The following is a 21773-nucleotide window of genomic DNA, read 5'->3' on the forward strand; positions in this document are numbered from 1 at the left end:
CTACAAGTCCACATGAAAGTATTTGTCTTCTAATCTCTCCTTATCTTAATGATGATTGCATTACTTGCAGTAATCATCTGCTGTTACAATTTTGATTTCCATTATGCTATTATTTTATAGATTATTTTATGGGAACATGATATACATGTTCAATATGTTTGGCTTCGCCCTATAGATACAATCATGCTGACCTAAGCATACTAATGCCATAAAAAGCTAAAATGTTTTAACTTGCTTATTCTTCATGTTTTTTTAAAAAACTGAGAATTTCTCAGTCTAATAAAATAGAGATACTTAGCAATTTGAATCTGTTTCTTGATAATGTTAAGAGAGGGTAATCTGGAGCAAATATGACACTTTAGTAAGGATAATAAAGTTCCTACCTCAGTTTAATTTGGTTGTATAAACATTTCTTGCATGATGGACCATGTAAATGCTAGGTGATGCAAACATGAGAAAGAAGCAGTTCCTATCTTTACAGGATGTACAATCTAGTCAAAACAAAACAAAAATTGATGAAGGCTTTTAAATGAATATCCCTTTTGTCATTGTACCAAGGAGGTCTGTAATAGTCAGAGACACTAGAGTGATTGTGAAGAACCTCCTGGCTGAAGAGAAGTAGGGTATAGGAAGGACCGTGGGTGGCACAAGTGGTAGGATGACTACATAAATGTGGGCAGTTTTGTGAATAAAAGAGGTGCTACTAACATTTATGCCTATTCAAGAAGTGTAATATTAGATTATTTTAGGCCAACAGGAAGTTATGATGCCCCTTGTTAAAAAAAGTGATTTAGGAGAACTTCCATGAATCTAAATGGTAGGGAAGTATATTTGTTTGCTAGCACTGCCATAAATGGATGACTCAAACAATGGAAATTTTATTGTCTTGCAGATCTGGAAGTTAAACATCCAGAATCAAGGTGTTAGCAGGGTCAATTCCTCCTGAAGACTGTGAGGGAAAGATCTGTTCCAGGCCTCTCTCTGTAGCTTAAAAAGATTGTCTTTTTTCTATATCTTGACATCATCTCCCCTCTATGCATGCCTCTTGTGTCCAAATTTCCCCATTTTATAAGGACACTAGCCATATTATCTTAGAGTCCATCCTAATGACCTCATTTATCCTGATAACCTCTATAAAGATCCTAACTCCAGATTAGGTCACATTCTGAAATACTGGGTAGTAGTACACCAGTGTATCTTTGTTGGAGAGGGGCATGATTCAACTAGCAACAGGAAGGATGGTAGAAACTTGACAAGAGCACCACAGTCAAAGAGATGTTACGTCTGAATGGCTAGTGGGTACCATCTTCTTATATACATCATGATCAGGAGGCAGTTCTATCATAGGCTTTAATAAGGTAAGATGGGTAGGGAGAATAAACAGAATGGAGGATGACTAGAGAAATAGAAAGTCTGGGGGGATTATTAGTGTTCCACAATTCCTCTTTCCATTGGGCAATTAAGACTGGCCACTGATGGCAGAAGGATGTTCAAGTGGCAGTTGACTAGAGCAGGTAGAACTATGGGATGCCACGTTTGGGAGGTGCCACAAATAGGCTGGTCAATTTTTATCACATTGGTTGATAATTCTCTACTTTGAGATCTGACTCTTCACGTATGAAATTAAAGCTATTTTTTCCTTTACCCATCTCTACATGGATTTTATGATTACTAAAATAATAAATATGATGAATTCTGAACTCTGTGGAGAAATAATCCTGAGTTAGTTCAACATGTTTTAGGGACAGGAAGTACTAAGCTTGAAAAAAAAGGAAGTACCAGTTGAGTCAATATAATACACAAATCTTTAAACATTAAAAAAATATAGCCTTGGTACATAACTTGTGGGCTCAAGGGGCCTGGGAAGTGAGTGAAATGCATGTTTTATTCAGTCAGGAAGAATAAACAATCAGTAAAAGTATAATAGGGCTTCCTTGGTGGCTCAGTGGTAAAGAATCTTCCTGCAACGCATAAGACTGCCTCCAATGCAGGACACGCGGGTTTGATCTCTGAGTTGAGAAGATTCCCCTGGAGAATAAAAGGGCAGCCCACTCCAGTATTCTTGCCTGGGATTCCCATGGACAAAGGAGCCGGGCGGGCTCCAGTCCATGGGGTCACAAGAGTTGGACATAACTTAGCGACTAAACTGCCACCACAAAAATATAGGAATTTCTTGTACACTAATCCTGTAAATCACTGCAAGATATTTAAGATGTTCATTTTAAATTAATAAATTTTTTTTTGGAAAATGAGGCCTCATTACAGAATACTTGTGCTGTGTGCTTAGTCGCTCAGTCGTGTCCCACCCTTTGAGGCCCCATGGACTGTAGTCCGCCAGGCTCCTCTGTCCATGGGAATTCTTCAGGCAAGAATACTGGAGTGGGTTGCCATGCCCTCCTCCAGGGGATTTTCCCAACCCAGGGACTGAACCCAGGTCTCCTGCTTTGCAGGTGGATTCTTTACCAGCTGAGGTAACAGGATACTTGGAAAAATGAAAAGTCATTTCTTTCTAATTTTTTCTACGTGGTTTCTGACGTGGTGGTTTAGTTGCGAAGTCAGTTTTTGACACAGTTGTACTCATACAGTACACACGGATGTTCTAGCTCCCTTTTTGGTTTTGCATACTTTTCATTGTTAGCATTTTTTAAAGTTACATAATTGCCCATCTAATAGTTCACTTAATTACTTGTCAAATAATAGACTTCATAACTTTCTAATGTATTATGTTATTTAATTTTGATATAAATATCTAATTATGTGAATGTGCATCATATTAGGGCTTTGAGGGGCAAGAGATGTGATATTTCTGGGTCAAAGGATTAGGAAAGCTTTTATGACAGCATTTTGTTCTTAGGTTAGTAAAATAGTTTCTATTTTACCAGAGCCTAAGATGACTAAATTGTGTGGTTGGACTGTAGCAATTCTGAATTTAATATCTAAACATAATGACCCATCTTAAAGAAATTTGAATTATTAGACCCTCAAGGATATTACAGAAATGCTTGGGCATCTTTTTCTGTTAAAAAATTTTTTTTGTTTGTCTGTGTGAGCATCTTTATCATCAAGTAAATCACATGCAGTTTGTTTAGAGAAAGGTGTAATAGAAATATTTAATCAGTACTGGAAGTGTGCAGATTGTAATCACAAAATAAAACCTTGAAGTTAAGATTATTGTGGATAGGAACTCTGATAGGATGGAAACACCATGGGCCTTGTAGTTCCAGTTAAACTGGAACTGCAGCTCTGCCACTTATTCAATCTATGACTCTGGACAAGTTTGAAGTTTTCAGAATCTCAGCTATTGTATAAAATGGTGGCTAATAATGTATTAAATAAAAATAAGGCATATATCTAACAGTCTAGCCCACAGTGAGTGCCAACTTATTACTAATTAGGAGTAATTTCTTCCCTTCTTTATTTATGGCATACACTGAAAATCTAAAGAATATTTCAGGAGGAAATATATAATTTAAAATACTTAAAAGACTTTCATTTTAGTTGAAGGAACTCTACAAAAGAGTTTTGCAGCTTTCTGTGAGGCTTTACCATACTCTTTTTTTTTTTTTTTTTTTTACCATACTCTTTTAAAAATAAAAAAACTGGACTTCCCTGGAGAAGACTCTGTGCTTCTGTTGCAAGGAGCATGAGTTTGATACCTAGTTGGGGGAATTTCCCCATGCCATACCTTGTGGCCAAAAAATAAATAAATAAAAGATAAAATGAAGAGTTAAGAAGAAAAAAAAGGCAATACTAGATAATCGAGTTAGGTATGGAGGGTTTAATTAGTTGGTTCCTTCTGGTTATTTATTTTTTCAGTCTCTTAGTTTCTCACCTGAAATGGAAAAACACAATTCCTTAAACTACTAGTGGTTCACCTTTTAGGGAGAACATAATAGGTTGAATGCTGTTTCCTTTCAAGCAATTTAATCAAGAGAAGAGGGCTAAGGTTTAAACATCTCCTGGTGGTGGTTTAGTTGCTAGGTCGTATCAGACTCTTGTGACCCCATGGACTGGAGTCCACCAGGCTCCTCTGTTCATGGGATTTCCCAGGCAAGAATATTGAAATGGGTTGCCATTTCCTCCTCCAGGCGTACTTCCTGACCCTGGGATCGAACTCATGTTTCCCATGTCTCCTACACTGTAGTCAGATTCTTTATACACTGAGCTATCAGGGAAGCCCCATAAAAAATTTCTTACTAGCAGACATTTCTTGTTGAATAAATATATTCTTAATTCTGATATATATAAGTAATAAAAACCAAGTTCTGATTCAAACAGTCATCCAACTAAATTTTTAATGAATGCTTGTTACATTCAAGGTGTGTGTAGAGAAAACAATGGACCTTTACAGTCACATACCTCTGTTTTCAAATTTTTGTTGGCTTCACACCTAACTAGCTGTGAGACTGGTGACATTCATGATGAAGATTTCTGACCCTCAGTGAAGCCTCACCAGAGATTTTGTGCAGAACAAAATTAGGAAAACGATGTGGAAAGAAACTGAGTTATCTACTGTGGCACAACACACAACCCCCAGGTTTAGTGGCTTAAGATACCATCAGTTCATTATTTCTCACGATGCTGACGGTTGGCTGGTTTCTCCACGTGATTTTTCTTCCAGGATGGTGGTCTCAGGGCAGTATTATGATAGGGTGAAGCCTGAAGCTGCAGGGCCACTGGAGGCCTAGGTCAGGAACTTAAACCACTGTGGCCACATTTTATTGGCCACAAGTCTAGCTCAGACTCATGGGGTGGAGAAGAGATTAGGCCGCTGCATGGGAGGGCTATTGCAAAATTACCTTGCAAAAAAGTATGCTGCTGGGCTGAGAGGAATATATGGTTAGTAAATCAGCTATAGAATCAGTTGTGTTTGTCTTTAAGAAGCTGCAAATGATGCTGCTTCTCAGGGTGCCTGGCACTTTGTTACAGTCAGTCTTCATCTTCCTCTTTTCTTCCCTTTGAGAATCATTCAATGTTGCATTTGAAGACAGTTCCAAAGGAGTTTGGGCTTGGTGTCAATGTTTGCAGTACACACTTTTAAACAGCACCCATAGCTATAAGAAGCCACCAGAGTAGGCTTGTATAACAATCTTGTGTGATAAGACACCCAGTTAAATTTGAATTTCAGATAAGCAGCAAATAGTATTTTAGAAGAAGCATGTCTTTTCTTGTTAACAGTTTGGCTTATATTCTTATAGGACTTTCCTGTGAATATTCCAACTTACACATGTACATTAAAAAAAAAACAACAGAAACATACTTACCTTTACTAGTTGCTATTTTCTCTTTCCATATCTGTTCATGTAGATCTAACTCATTCTTTTAAAAGCTGCATGGTGTTTTATGGTATGGACACATCACAGTTTATTTAAGCACCCACTAATGGCTCTTTGGATTATTGGCAATCTCTCTTCATTACAAAGGGTGCTACTGTGTATATCCTTATACACATATCTTAGTGCGTTTCTGAAATACGAAATTCTAAGACTGAATTGTGTTGGAAAAGGTTATGCCTTGAATCCACATCTCTCTAGTGAAGTGATAGTCGCTCAGTCGTGTCTGGCTCTTTGCGACCCCATGGACTATACAGTCCATGGAATTCTCCAGGCCAGAATACTGGAGTGGATAGCCTTTCCCTTCTCCAGGGGATCTTCTCAACTGAGGGATCAAATCAGGTCTCCCACATTTGAGGCGAATTCTTTACCAGCTGAGCCACCAGGGAAGCCCCCAGATCTCTAACATGCCTTCAAAAAGGGTATCATTTTAAACTCTTACCAAAAGTATCTGAGGGTTCCTGTTTCTCCCCTGGCCAATCATGAATATTTTTTTAAATTAATCATTTATTTTATTTTACAATATTGTATCGGTTTTGCCATACATTGACTTGACTCCTCCATCTGTGTACATGGGTTCCCCATCCGGAACGCCCCTCCCACCTCCCTCCCCACCCCATCCCTCAGGGTCATCCCAGTGCACCAGCCCTGAGCACCCTGTCTCATGCATCGAACATGGACTGGCGATTCGTTTCACGTATGATAATATACATGTTTCAATGCCATTCTCCCAAATCATCCCCCCCCTCGTCCTCTCCCACAGAGTCCAAAAGACTGTTCAATACATCTGTGTCTCTTTTGCTGTCTCGCATACAGGGTTATCATTACCATCTTTCTAAATTCCATATATATGCGTTAGTATACTGTATTGGTGTTTTTCTTTCTGGCTTACTTCACTTTGTATAATAGGCTCCAGTTTCATCCACCTCATTAGAACTGATTCAAATGTATTCTTTTTAGTGGCTGAGTAATATTCCTTTGTGTATATGTACCACAGCTTTCTTATCCATTCATCTGCTGATGGACATCTAGGTTGCTTTCATGTCCTGGCTATTATAAGCAGTGCCCAACCATGAATAGTTTAATCTTTGTTTATGTGACAGGATAAGTGATTCATTTTCATAGCAGAAAAACAAATTGGGAGCATACTCCCACAGAAGCACTGAATAAGAAAAACATTTATTCAGTAGGCATAAGAAAATATATTGCTACCTTTCAAAAGGAAATTTGATTTGTAGCTGTTTAGGAGAATAAATGGATGGAATTCAAACTTAGCACCTTTGGTTTGAATGGGAAGGTTTGAAAACAGAAACAGTCACATAAGAATGAATTGGAGGTCTGGATTTTATCCTTCCTCACTGGAAGCATGTGCTATACTGTGCTTCGGTCGTGTCTGACTTTTTGTGACCCTATGGACTGTAGCCCGCCAAGTCCTCTGCCCATGGGATTCTCCTGGCAAGAATACTGGAGTGGGTTGCCATGCCCTCCTCCCGGGGATCTTCCTGACTCAGGGATTGAACCTGTGTCTCTAAAGTCTTCCCTCGTAGCTCAGTCAGTAAAAGAGTCTGCCTGCAATGCAGGAGACCTGGGTTTGATTCCTGGGTCAGGAAGATCCCCTGGAGAAGAAAATGGCAACCCACTCCGGTATCCTTGCCTGGAGAATCCCATGGACAGAGGAGCCTGGCAGGGTACAGTCTATGGGGTTGCAAGAGTCGGACATGAATGAACTACTAAGCACATTCTAAAGTCTCCGGCACTGGCAGCTGGGCTCTTTACCACTGGCACTACCTGGGAAGCCCCAACCTTTCTTTAAATTAATAGCCCATACCTTTAAACTTCTCCCACTGTGAAATGCCCTCTAGATCCATCATCATTTCCATCCCCTGCTTCAGAATGCTACTTCATTTATTTTGTTTCTTTTATGCTTCTGAAAGGAGAGTAGTGGTGGCTCCCCAAAGTGAAAACCATGAGCAGGAGATACACTATGATTCAGTGGGTAAGAGCTTCTCATGGTGCTCTTTCTTCTTGGTGCAAAGAGTTATTTATCCAAATAAAGGAAAATGAACCAAATCCAAGCTTGTAAAATTTTCTTTAGGAGAAGAATGCATATTTTAGAACCTACTTCTTAGTAGTCCCCAATAACTGGGACTCATTAAGATTTTCACATATAGGGAATTCCCTGGTGGTCCAGTGGTTAGAATTCTGTGCTTTCATTGCGAGGAGCACCAGTTCAATCCCTGGTCAGAGAACTAAGACCTCACAAGCTGCGCAACATGGCCAAAACCAAACAAAAACATTTTTACATATAAAAAAAGTGTTGTCATACTCATTTTTCTCTGTTGAAAAATCAGCTGTTTCCCTTCATTTTGAAATCTCTAGGTTGACTTTAAAAGTTAATGCCTTAAAGCCATGTGAGATCAGGGATAAAACATTTACAATGTTCAGGGTAAAAACAGAGATCTGATAAAGAAGAAAACAAAGGAGAAAAGAAAGGGAAGAGGAAGAAAAGGATTAGGAAAGGACAACAAATGAGAAAATAAAGCTGTGTATGTTGATGAGTGTTACCAGTGGTGACCCAGGTACTGTTTCACTTTTAATTGTTCCTCCTCCCTACAAACCCAAGCTCCTTGAGGACTGGACAATGTCTTATTCATCTTTGTTTTCCTAGCACCCAGCAGGATGTCTGACAAGCAGTCTGTGTTCAGGAAATATTTGTTGGCTTGAATTAAACCACCCTAAACTACTAATGAACATCCTAAAGTTTAAATTTCATTGCTGTCCACTAGGCAAAGGTATACTTGTGGCCAGGAGATTTTTTTTTAGACAAGTTTTAAGTTGAGTGAGCTGCTTGTGAAAGATACAGATTCCTGGGCCCCACCCCAGAAATTACTATATAGATGGTTTAGGTGGCCTGGGTGGGGCCTGGGAATCTGCACTTTTAACAAATGCCTCAGTTGTTTCTGTTACAGCTTGGAGACCAAAGGCACCTTGTACTAGCACATCAGATGTTTTAAGCCCTAAAATTGTCCTGATATTTTAGACTCTGCCTTGAGGCTTGATCTGAAAAGAATATGTGACTATCCTGATATGTAAATTTACCAAAGAGCTTAAACTAGATGTTAATTACAGTGCGCCAAAACTCTTAAGAATCTTGAGTTCCAAATGTTTAGTTTTCTTGTGGGTCTGCAGATATTTGAGAGCTCCCAGTCTCTAGTGCTGAGGCAGACCTAACAGAGGAGATGTGTGGAGAAATACCAACCAAGAGGTGCTTACATGCCTTAGAGGGGCTCCTGAATCCGTTAACTGCTCACATTAAAATTTTGAGGGAACTGGGTCAAGGAGAAAGAGAGTAAATGTACTAATAGAAAAACAACAACAAAATGTTAATATGCAAATAAGATGTTCAAGTTTTCTAACAAAGAAAAATTAAAACCACATTGAGAAATGAGAGAAGGGACTTCCATCAGCAGTCTGGCAGTTAAGACTTTGCTCTTCCATGGCAGGGAGTGCAGGTTCATCCCTGGGTGGGGGAATTAAGATCGCATATAAACATGGCAACCCACTCCAGTATTCCTGCCTGGAGAATCCCATGGACAGAGGAGCCTGGCCGGCTACAGTCCATAGGGTCACATGACTGAAGCGACTTAGCAAGCGTGTATGCATGCTGCCTGGTGGGGTTCAACAAGAAGGAAAAAAAGAAGAAAAAAATGAGTGGAAAAAAAAAGTGTCTGCAAATGTGAGCTCACTGGGCAGAAATTCAGAATGGACTAATTTGAAGTCAGTTAAGGATGAATAGCTACCATTGTTAACTACACTTGTAATAAGTGAGCCTCATCCCTGCCAGCATACTGGGATTCACCCACAGTAACTGACAGCAGCCTTAAAAAGCTTGCCTAACCAGGGGAACCCACCGAAAATACAGAAATCACAAAACTTCTGATTGTATCTTCTGGATTTCAGAATAGCCTCTGAGGAAAGGGGTTTATTCACCATCGTTCCCACTGTGCAGATAAACAAACAAACCCAGGCCCAGAGGGGTCACCTAACACCCAACAACTCCCAGATAGTAAAAGACTGCTTGTTAGGTTACCCCCCGCCCCCGCGTCCTCCCAGCACCTGACTGAACAAGACCAACACAATTAAATATACAATTAGATATATCTGTGATGATGATGAAAATCTCATCTGACCCTCCCTATACTCCTTGATCCAGGTAAGGTCGGAATCACCTTTCTACATTGGAGGTAACTGAGGCCAAAAGGTATTGTGACAAATCTATAGGACTGTAAAAGGCAGCGTGTGGAGGTGGAGCTCAGATCTGACTCCACAAGTCAGAAGCTCAGATAAGGCTTTGGTAGCGGGGCCGGCGAGTCCAGGATGAACGCTCCTTCCGCGGCGGAGCGCTTACAGGTAAGCCGGGTGCCGGTCGGCGGGGCTGTCTTCGGCGACTTTTCCAGATTTGAGCCCAGGGCCCTGGGTGCTTTGTAGGTGGGGCCGGCCATGCTTATTTAAGTAGAATCTAGAATAGATGGGACTTACGAAATATCTGCTCTCAAGTCCTCTGGTCTCCACCCGGAGCCGATTATCATATTTGAGGGTTCGCTACCGTAGGACACTTAAGTGCACGCCCCACAGCCCGGGTTCCGGGAGCTGGAATGGGGCCAGCGCGGAGGTGGTATCAGAGCGGAAGCCTAACGGGGCTGGGGGTCCGCTTAGGGCTGTGGGGAACCCGTCCCGGGAGAGGAGGCAGTTCTCTGGTTCCTCTCCGGGCGGGCGGCGGAGGAGACCGGACGTGGCGTGAGCCGGTCCCCGGGAGGAGAGAAGGCTCGGTTCGGAGCGGAGAGGCACGTCGGGGCGGCGCAGACCTGGAGAAGCCGGGCGTCGCGGCTCCGGGAGGCGGCGGGAGGGCTCCCAGGCCCCTGCCTGCACCCTTACGGGTCCCCGAGTCCCGGAGCGATGAGAGTGCAGGTCAAGGTAAACACCGCCGCCCAAACACCCGCCCGGGGTCCCCTCCCGGGGCTCCGCTCCATCCTCTACCTCCCGCCGCCGGAGCTTGCAGCGGGAGCTGCGCGCTGGCTCCTCCCGACTCCCATCCGAAGTGCGACGGGAAGTTTTTTGGTTTTTTTTTTTTTTTGGTTGGGGGTGGGGAGAGGGAGGGCGCCCCCGGCTGCTGGGGAGCCTTGAAGGAGCTTGGGGAATTGGGGACAGGAGTGGAGACCCTGGTCGTGCCTTGGTCTCTTGTAAGGCGGCCAGACCTCGAACTGGCTATCACCTGCCTGTTTTGTCTGGGCTGGCACACGTGTGAAGTAGTATGGTTTTATTGTGCACGTTTTATTCTTGCATTTCGGCATAGTTTGGTTTTTGGTAGCGCATCCTCGCTTCACCAGTAGCTACGATATTGAACAAGTTACTGAACCTCTGTACTTTGGCTTCCCCATCTGGAAAATGGGATGAGGATTGTAATTTGAACATTAAATGAGATGCTATATATGAAATCACATTTCGAATAACATTGATTGGATTACAGAAGTTTGATTGTTATTATTTCACCCAGACAATAATCTTGTAAGATCTAAACATCACCACCCACCCACTCCCTCCACACTGGTTTATAGGTGAGGAAAATGAAGTTGAGGGAGGAGAATAGTTAGGATTGGAGCCCAGGGTAGTGGTTTAAAACACTGAGAGTATGGATATCTTGCACAGGATTTTGAGCATTTGTTCCTTAGGGAGAAGGTGGTTCATTTTTAACTACCAAAGTGGGGACTGATTCTTGAATTTCTTTTTTCCCTGTATAAAAATTTTGGTGTTTTGTTTTTCATTTGCTTTGGATTCTTCCATGACTGATGAAGCGTTGGATATTCTGGCTTGACTGACACCTGGGTTGGCTGTAAGAATCTGTTTCTTAGGTATTCCACCCCACCCCCCTGCGACCCCCTCCCCCTGTTAGGTATGGTTTTCTGATGTGGGTCTCGCAGTTGTGATTTTTCTCTTTTTTACTCCTTGGTTTGATTGAAGTTGTATATACACACAGTTCAGAAACAAATAATTCCATAAGGTTCATTACTAAAAACAGCAGAACTTGTGTGTCATTTTCTTCTTTTCAGAAAGAGCAGTCATGGTCATCTCTTTTAGCTAGTTGGTACTTATTCATGTCTAAATAATGCTTGTATTACTCCTTGATTTTTCAGGTTTAGTCTTTATGCACTGTCTTTCCAGAATGGAATATGAGTATTTAGCTTTCTTCTAAGTTCCTGCACCTATCACTAACATCTTTTCTCTTCCATCTATCTTCAGAATATAGTTAACTCATATATATATATGTATACATACATATATATGTATGTATATATATTTAAGTCAGTATTTAGTTCAATCAACATTACTATGCCTTCCTATCCACTATTAAGAACTGGATTATGTACTACATGGTTACTTTCCTTTTCTTACTATTGTTTCCCCCTAGAATTGTTTTTCTGTGTGTGTTTGCAGAATTTTCTGTAGAGTTTCCACTAATTTAACTACACATTCTTTGCCAGTTGTCTAAATCCTCTCCCAAGATCTTTCACTGCAGTGGCTATTTCAATCAGTTTTATCTCGTGGAATACTGCTTTGTGGCCCGCTTTGCCTGTCCACAATGGTGGTCCTTGGTGTTGGGTGCACAGCTGTTAACTTCTCTCTTTACCATCCTTTTGGAGATTCCCTTTGAGTCTCTCTGATGTTGGATCCTATTTCTTGTATCCCATGTCGTTGTCTTTCTTATTTCCCATTATTTTGATGGAGCACATTCTCCAGTAGGTCTCTGAGAAAGGTTACATGTAAACTGAATCAATGTATTCCTTTTTTTTTTAAATATTTTTTTTTGATGTGGATCATTTTTAAGGTCTTTATTGAATTGGTTACAATATTGTGTCTTTTATTTTTTGGTAGCAAGGCATGCGGGAACTTAGTTCCTTTACCAGGGATTGAACACACACTTCCCTGAACTTGGAAGGTGAATCTTAACCAGGGACCACCAGGGAAGTCCCTGAATCAGTGTATTCTTGTGACTTATTATCCTTCCACATTTTTTTTTCTTACCAAAGTTTCACTAATAATATAAAAATATGTTCTTTTGGTAAATAATTCAAACCCTACAAATAGAAATTCAAACAGAAAGTTTCCTTTCTGTCTTTGCTCCTCATCTCTCTTAAACCCAGAAGTAACCAAACCATTGGATTTGAAGCATGTTATTTCAGTACATTATTGTTATATATTACTATATACAATATATTGTTTTGATTTGTGCATTTGTTTTTACATAAAGGAAATTATACTGATTATTGATATGCAACCTGATTCCTTTAAAAGTAGTTCTTGGACTATTTTTCCATGTCAGTACAAACTGATGCTTTCCTGGCTAATATATTCAGATGAATTGGATCATTCAAAATCAAGCATATAAAATTTTCTGCACAATTACTCTTCTAGTTTCACTCAGCCAATAAGTAATTACTGAGTGCTAAATCCTGTTCCAGAACCTGGGAATATACAGTTAAGAAAACCTTCATTTTTGAGGTAGGTAGGGATGGTGAGATGGTTCTAGATGTTGGAATTGAGTGCAGCTGCAGCTTTAATGAGCTTGTTTTTCCTCTCCTTGGGTACACACATCATTCAATCACGTCTGTCTGTCTTTCTCCATAGAAAACAACCATTACAAATTGGACTCCATACCTTCTGTGCCACCAGCGCAACAGAACCATACCTCTGAGATTCAGAAATGGATATTCTGAATAGATAAACACGATATACACATACAATGGAATATTATTCAGCCTTAAAAAAGAAGGAATTCTTGTACCATGCTACATCATGGATGAACCTTGAGGACATTATGCTAGATGCAATGCTCAGTCACGAAAAGACAAATATTGAATGATTCTGTTTAAATGAGATGTCTAAAGTAGTCCAGTGCACAGAAAGAAAAAGTAGAATGATGGTTGCTAGAGCCTGGAAGACTGGGAAATGAGAAGTTGTGTAATGGGAATAAAGTTTAATTTTTGCAGGATGAAAACATCCTAGAGTTTGGTTGCACAAGTTTAAATAGAGTTAATAATACTAAACTGCAGACTATAAAATGGCTAAGATGGTAAATTCTACATTATGTGTATTTTACCACCATTTTTTAAAAAATCAGAAAAAAAAGTTCACACAAGCTCTGTAGTGGGGTTTGTCCTCTACTTTGTAATTTTCATTTTATTTTTCACAGCGCTGGGTCTCCATTGCTTTTCTCTCATTGCAGAGATCGGGGACTACTCTGGTTGTGGTGCGTGGGTTTTCATTGCACTGGCTTCTTTTGTTGCGGAGCACAGGCTCTAGTGCATGTGGACTTCAGTGGCTGTGGCTCCCGAGTTCTAGAGCACAGGCTCCATAGTTGTGCTCAGGCTCCGTTGCTCCATGACATGTGGCATTTTCCCAGACCAGGGATTGAAACTGTGCCTCCTGCATTGACAGGCCAGTTCTTTACCACTGAGCCACCAGGGAAGCCCTGTCCTATACGTTGAATTCATGATCGAACCTGTTTTTAGCTAGGTTCAGCTTTTGCATGGAATCATGGCTTTTTTAGGGGTTGGGGTAACAATGGACTTCCCTGGAAACTCTTCTTGGCACCATAACCTTTAGCATGTCCCTTTGTTGGTGGTAGCCCAGTGCTATTTTTCATTTTTTTTTCCACGAGTTTTGGCATTTCCATATCTCTGGGGAAAAGGTCCCTAAGTTGTTTATGGCACAGATAAACTTTGAGACTATCTCAGAATTACACAATTGAGAGAAGTGAGAAGTGGTCATTTTGTTTGCCTTAAAAATTTCATTCTTTTCCTGGTTTTGTAAGCACGTGCCTCTCTGTGAGAGCCTTCTGGTCTGTTTTGACTGGAGAAGATGACTTTTACTGCTTGCATGGCACAGACAGGTGCCTTCCCTGGCCCTAGTTCTCCTGCAGTTTCCCAGCTGGCATTTATTTTCCAGCCCTGGCCTGATGTGGAATGATCCTCTGCCATTTGCTGGCTCTGGATCTTGACGCCCACCCACATCAGATAAGAGTCAGGTATCCAGGGGTTTCAGATGTGCTGTGTGTTTTGATTGGAGAGATCAGCCTGGTGAACTGGGTTCTTCTTCTTCTTCTTTTTTTTTTTTTCTATTTCCCTGAGCTCAGATCAAGTGTAGTTATGAGGGTCTGTAGTAAAACCTTGTCATCATTGCTCAGAACTGATCAGCCTTTCATACATGCACACCCCCAGCCCACTCTCACTTATCCATCAGTGAATCCTCAGTTATTCACTGTCACCTTTACACACACACACACCTTATTTTAAATTATTCTCTTGCTTTTCAGAACTACTGAGATCATATGTCAGGTGGACTCAGAGGTCTTCTGGTGCTCAGATTTGGCTATTTTCATCATTAATCCTCTTCAGGTAGAGCAGATCTCAGAGAATGGGTTGTTCTTTATTCTCCCACCTCACCCTAAACTATGTGTGGGCATCATATAGAATTTTCTTCCCAGGCAAACTCAAAGCTCAGTGGGGTAAATGACTATAAACAAGTGACATTCTCTCCTCACTTTACCTATTGTGGACTTGGAGCTTCTTGTAAATAGTTTTTTGTTTTTTCAATTATGTGCTTTATTTTTAAAAAGTAATTTTATGTATTTATTTGTTTTTGCCTATTCTGGGTCTCTGTTGCTGCCCAGGCTTTTCTCTAGTTGCAGACAGCTGGAACTACTCTCTTGCTGCAGAACATGGGCTCTGGGGTGTGTGGGCCTCAGCGGTTGTGGCATATGGGCTGTGTAGTCCTGGTTCCCAGGCTCTAGAGCACAGGCTCCATAGTTGTGGTGCACAGGCTTAGCTGCTTCACGACACGTGGGAACTTCCTGGACCAGTGATGGAACCTGTGTCTCCTGCATTAGCAGGCAGATTCTTTACCACTGAGCCACTAAAAGTGAAAGTGAAAGTATCAGTTGCTCAGTCGTGTCCAGCTCTTTGTGGCCCCATGGACTGTAGCCCTCCAGGCTACCGAGCCACTGTTGCTGCTGCTGCTAAGTCCCTTCAGTCGTGTCTGACTCTCTGCGACCCCATAGACGGCAGCCCACCAGGCTCCCCCGTCCCTGGAATTCTCCAGGCAAGAACACTGGAGTGGGTTGCCATTTCCTTCTCCAATGCATGAAAGTGAAAAGTGAAAGTGAAGTTGCCCAGTCGTGTCCAACTCCTAGTGACCCCGTGGACTGCAGCCTACAAGGCTCCTCCATCCACGGGATTTTCCAGGCAAGAGTACTGGAGTGGGTTGCCATTGCCTTCTCCGACTGAGCCACTAGGGAAGCCCAAATAGTCATTTTTGACATCAGCAAACCACCTGTCCCAGGGGTGGAACCATTTTTATCTGTCAGGAACTTGTGCTTTCTATAGCAGGAGTGCTGGTAACCTTGGAGAAAACATACTCTTGGGATTATTTCCTTGTCCTGAGAGTTTAACATTCTTTTTTTATCTTCCTTGGGCTATGGGATAGGAGGACAGCTCAGGTTGCCCACACAAACCAAAGGAATTTAGGTCCAGGCAAAATTTGTGTGTGATTAGAAGATCATAGAGCCTGAAAATCATATGCCATTTTGGAATGTCTAGCAAGTTCTTTCCTTTCTCACTGATTTCTCTCACTTGTTGCTGAAAAAAAGAATAGGATATGGTAATTGTAGATGTTCTAGAAATATCAGGGAGGCCAGAAGAGTAATGAAAGTAACCAAGAGTCAGGAAAAGTAGTTTCACTGCTGACTGCACATTCTCCTGGCCTCAGGCAAGTTAGGTCAGTTTTCTTATCTGTAAAGCAAATGGCCACTGTTTGCTGGCTGCTTCTTTCTAAAGGCTGTGAATGTGCTTGGAGTTAGAGATTCCTTTGACAATCTGATGAAAGCTATAGATAAGTGACTCAAAAACTCACAGTGGAAACCTGACCTGCTGGGCACACAGGCTTACTGGGCAATTTAAACTCTGTCTAAAAATGACTGCCCACCCTTGGCCTTAACAGACCATTGCCAAATTAGGATGCAACCTAGTATTACCAGATTCTGTTTTTTGCTTGCTTGTTTGTTTAAACTTTGCTCCTTGTTAAGGAAAATGCGGATGTATAGATTTTTTGTTGAACATGAAACCTCTGGGTTTTTACATTTTTCTAGTTGCTTCAAAGATTTTTGAAAACACTTTATGGGCTGAACAAAGCATATTCATGGCTTGCTTTCTTCCTATGGATAGAAACATATCTGTATTTTGTTTTCCACTATGGTTAAACCCAAATTATTTATGGGTTTATTTGGGGGCTTTTCTCTCTTTCTGCCTGTGCCACTTCCTCCTTAAAATTTTTTTAGTGGATTTATTGAGATATATTCACATATCATATAACTCACACATTTAAATTATATAATTTAATGAGTTTTTTTTATCTTCACAGAGTTGTGCATCCATCACCACAGTCAATTTTAGAACATACCCACCATCCCTCATCCTCCTTAGCTGTCCCTCCAACTCCATCAGCCGCAGGCAACCACTGGTGTACTTTCTTTCTCTATGGATTTGCCTATTCTGGGCATTTTATATAAATAGACTCATACAATGTATATGCCTTTGTGACTGATTCCTTTCCCTTCGCATAACATTTTCATGGTTCATCCATGTTGTAGCATGTAACGGTACTTCTTTGTATTACTGAATAATGTTTCATTGTGTGGATATATCATGTTTTATTTGTCCACTCATCCCTTGATGGATATTTTTGTTGTTTTTGCTTTTTTTTTTCTTGTCTATACTGCTATGAACATTTGCGTACAGGGTTTTGTGTGGACATTTGCTTTCATTTCTCTTGGGTAGATACTTAGAAATGGACTAGCGGGATCATATGGTAATTCTGTGTTTAGCCATTTGAGGGACCTCCAGACTTTTCCATAGCGCCTGTACTGCATTTCATGCCCACCAGTGATCTATGAGAGTTCCAATTTCTCCCCATCCTTGCCAATACTTTGTATTGTCTGCATTTTTTATTATAGCCATCCTAGTAGGTGTGAAGAGGTATCTCACTGTGATTTAGATTTGCATTTAAATGACTAATGATGTGGAAAATCTTCCTGTGTTCCCTGGTCAGTTGTATATCTTCTCTGGAGAACAGCATATTCAGACCCTTGTGCAGCACTTATTTTCAATAGAGCTCTTGAGATTTTCTCTTGAGAAATGCATGTATTCATATCCATGCAAAAGTTGTTACACAATTTCTAGGGGTTTATGACCCTCTTGATATCTCTCTCTGGGTCTGAGGATACCCACAGAGGTTGGGGTATGAAGCAGAGAATTTTCTGGGCACTTCATGTGCTTTATGTCACTCTTATATCTGCTAAGGACCTTACGGGATTTGTGTGAGGATCAGATCTTCGGGAAGTGATTTGGAAACCCCAAATCATTGTTCAGCTTCAGGGGTTGGTACACGTGCAAGTTCTGAGGGTAAATGATGGTGAAATGAAGTCATTAAAGGTGTGGACTTGAATCTGACTGCCCATATTTGAATCCTGTTGTCATTTTTATGAACTATTGTGTTCTTGGGAAAATTACTCAACCTCTCTGACTCAGTGTCCTCATTTGTAAAATGGAGATAATAACTGAAACTACTTCCCACATGTTCTGGGGCAAAGTTAATATAAACAAAGTGTTTTGCCTTGTGCAAGTGGGTACATAGAGAGGGCTGAATAAATTGTTACCTTGCTGCTGTGGACTAAATGTTTGTGTCCCCCGCAAGTTCATTTATTGAAGCTCCAATCTACAATGTGATGGTATTTGGAGGTGGAACCTTTGGGAAATAATTAAGTCTTCAGAGTAAAGCGCTCATGAGTGGGATTAGTGCTCTTACAAGAGACACAAAAGATTTGAATGCTTTCTCTGCCATGTGGAATTATAGTAAGCAGGTGGCTATTATGAACAAGAAGAGAGTTCCCACCAGAACCCAACCATGAGGGCACCCCGATCTTGGACTTCCAGGCTATGGAATGTTGAGAAATAAATATTTGTAGTGTGAGCCATCCAGCCTATGGTGTTCTGTTACAGTAACCCAACTAAGATACCTGCTATTTATATTATCTTAGGGCTTTCCAGGTGGCATTAGTTGTAAAGAACCTGCATAGCAATGCAGGAGATCATAGAGACTCGGGTTCAATCCCTGGGTTGGGAAGATTCCCTGGAGGAGGAAATGGCAACCCACTCTCATGTTCTTGCCTGGGAGATCCCATGGACAGAGGGGTCTGGTGGACTACAGTCCATAGGGTCGCAAGAGTGGGTGGGACATGACTGAAGCGACTTAGCACGTAAGCGTATAGAACAGGATGGGCTTCCAAGGTGGCTCAGTGGTAAAGAATTCATCTGCCAATGCAGGAGACCCAGGTTCCATCCCTGGGTTGGGATGATCCTCTGGAGAAGGAAAGGGCAACCCTCTCTAGTATTCTCGCCTGGGAAACTCGGGAGGAGTTCCCAGAGGAGCCTGGCGAGCTGGAGCCTCAAAGGAGTCGGACATGACTTAGAGACCAAACAACAACAACATAGAATAGCACAGGTTATTAGCTTATAGTGGAGCAGGTTGGCCTTTGAATATGAGAACACCTTTCTTCTTCCTGGAGAAAATAGATATCTTCTGTTGATATTTTATTTCTTTTTATTTTTTAATTTTTTTCTCTGTTGATATTTTAAAGAACTAAGAGTTTTTTGTTTTTTGTTTTTTTTCTATAAACTGAATCTTGTTATCTTAGGAAAGAGAATTTTCCTCCCAGAAGGATTTCAGTACAGAGGGTACTTTACAGATCCTTGGCCTGGATCAGTTAATCCTGACTGACCTTTGTCACCTCTGTTAGTGTCTGTTTAAAGTGATTTAAAACAAACAAATAAAAACCAAACCCCCCAATTCTTGTCCTTATCTGGCCTAGAGAAACTCAGATTCCAAGTAGTCAGTATTGTTCTGTGATCAGGTCAAGTGAGTAGATCTTGCTGGATTAAAACAAAGGGAGTCCAAAGTCTTAAGATTTAAACTCTTTATAGTATTAGCTAGAGTCTTTAGGGCAGTCTTTTCTTTTTTTGCTATACCACACAGCTTGTGGGATCTTAGTTCAGTGACCAGGGATTGAACGCAGGGCATAGCAGTGACAGTGCGGAGTCTTGACCACTGGACTGCCATGGAATTCCCTGGGACAGTGTTAAGAAAGACAAACTAGGAGGGAGTCAGTGACTTGGCAGAAGACTTTACAAATTGGATCTTTGTTCTTGGATGAGATAAAGAGGCAAACCTCTCAGGCTCATGTTTTGGTCTCTTGAGCTGTTAATAGCCACTACTTTTAAGAATAGCCACTATTTCCAAGAGAAACCACAGTTTGAGAAGCAGCTCTTTTAGTGGAGATGTTTCAGCTGGAAAGTGCATCTTGCTGGCTGGTGTTTGGGTTCAGCAAATACTGAGTGTGAAAAGCAGGGTGGTAGATGAAGGAATAGGAGCCGTTTACCCAGAAGGAGACATCTGAAGTCCTTCTCTGTGGGGTCTCCTTGATGTCAGAGTCCTTCATTTCAGTTTAACTGAAGGGACAAGCTCTGTAAGTTTTAGCCCAGGAGAGAGTTTCTAAGAATTACTGGAATCCCAATATGTTGTCAGTGTTGTTTTCTAACCCGCAGACAGTGATGTGTGTGTGTGTGTGTGTGTGTGTGTGTATGTATGTATGTATGTATGTATGTATGTATGTATGGTGGGTGGGTTTTGTTAAAGAAAAAATTTTCATGACATTTGTTAAAGAGAACAAGGAAGACCAGTCAAGAAAAAATGATTGCAATGGGAGTTTTCGGGAGGCAAGAGAGATAGGGCTTAACTCCAAATACAAGGGAAGTGGAGATTTATTGGCAAGGAGCAGGATACCATCAGTGAATGGGAAGGGTTAAGAGGAAACATCAAGGCTGGGGGATTCTTACTAGACCACTCAACAGGAGTCTTGTGGAAGCTGGGCCAGAGTGGAGTGATCAGATACCAAGCGTGGAGGAGTTTTGCTAAATTAACTCAGCTGGATTCTAAAAAATTGACTAAGTGAGCTAATGACAGAGCCCAAATTTGGGGCCTAGTTAGAAAGAGGATTCAAGTCAGAAGTAGCCTGACTCAAGTTTGGTCAGGGAAGAGAAGTCTTCCTCAGTGACTGAGGTAGGACAGTCTTCTGAAGAGAGTCTTCCTCAGTGACTGAGGTAGGACAGTCTTCTGAAGAGAGTCTTCCTCAGTGACTGAGGTAGGACAGTCTTCTGTTTAACACAATCACAAAACATGTGAGCGTTTGAGTGACACCTTCTTTAAAGGAGAAAGTTGCTTTTCTTTTGTTTAATCACGTTTTTAGAATTGTCTTCTTAGGTCATTTCAAGGTCTCTTCCTTATGAATAGAATATACTTCTTCTCATCTTAAAATAGCAGAAGAAATTAGATATAGAAGAAATGTCTTAATAGTCAATACCCAGTGGAAATGAAAACCTGTTGTATAGTTTGGCTTTCAATGACTTAGAAAAAGGCATTGTGCAATAACTGTGTTCCCCTTTACTTCCTGAATTGCATTGAAAGTACAGTCAGTCTCTAAACAACAATATGGGAACTTTGAAAATCAAATATAACAACCAGAAAGAGGAGTTGGGAACTTTTTTCCTAGCAAATGGTATTTCATATCTGCCAACCTTTGTTGCTTACAGAATTCTTGGTACCCCACTGACACTTCTGATTCTCAACTTCCTGGACCAACCTCATTCCATAAAAACATCTTTTTCCTCCTTGAATTTTAGGGGAATTGTTTGTTCTGGATGTGATTTTTTTTCTTAGAAAAAGAAACAAACAACCAACCTGATTTGTACCCTACCCTACATCTTTCAGCTTAAATTCAGATAAAAATCTTAACAATTTCTATCTTTTAAATTAAACATTTCAAAGATTTTAAAAACTAAGTAAAAAATCCTAAAGATAAATGTAAAAATCTTACATTAAGATGTAAGATTTAGGGGAGGTAATATTCTTAGTTGATAAAGGGTGGAAGTCTCTTGGAAAAGAATATACCAAAATTGCATCCTGTGGAAACAAGTGTGTGATATCCTCAAAGGTGATCCTTGATTAAATATAATTAGGGGAACAATGGATAGTTTATTCCTTCTGGAGTCATATGAACAGAAAATGTTTTCCAACTGCTCATATGAGCAGAAAAGATTTTCTCCTTTCTTATCTGTTGTACTGGTGACATTTACACCATTTTCAAAATTACTTATTAAAAAAAAAGTTACTGGGGCTTGGCTAACATGTTCCATGAAAGAGTAAAGGTTTAGAGTCCAAGAACTAAGAGAAATCCAAGAACTATAACTAATGTTATAATTTTAACAATTATGACAT

At 40.8% G+C, this 21773-nt stretch overlaps 1 protein-coding gene and 1 non-coding gene across 5 annotated transcripts in view; one reads left to right on the forward strand and one right to left on the reverse strand.

Annotated features, from left to right (window-relative positions):
* The window catches only part of TRPM6 (transient receptor potential cation channel subfamily M member 6), a 174667-nt gene that overhangs the window by 49341 nt on the left and 103553 nt on the right, over positions 1 to 21773 (forward strand). The window contains exon 1 of one of the 4 annotated variants that reach the window (XM_043487138.1): positions 9704 to 9743. The exons of 2 other annotated variants lie outside the window; for them this stretch is intronic. In XM_043487138.1, coding sequence (XP_043343073.1) covers positions 9711 to 9743 — 33 coding nt within the window. In that variant the 5' untranslated portion in view covers positions 9704 to 9710. Of the gene's footprint in view, positions 1 to 9703; positions 9744 to 21773 lie in introns of those variants that run through there. One more of the 4 variants, XM_043487139.1, reaches the window with a different exon arrangement.
* Positions 14698 to 14777, reverse strand: LOC122453464. Its single transcript, XR_006273082.1, has one exon. It is a non-coding gene; the product is annotated as a small nucleolar RNA U2-19 (small nucleolar RNA).

The sequence above is a fragment of the Cervus canadensis genome, chromosome 14 (genome assembly GCF_019320065.1).
Source record: "Cervus canadensis isolate Bull #8, Minnesota chromosome 14, ASM1932006v1, whole genome shotgun sequence".
Lineage (NCBI taxonomy): Eukaryota > Metazoa > Chordata > Mammalia > Artiodactyla > Cervidae > Cervus > Cervus canadensis.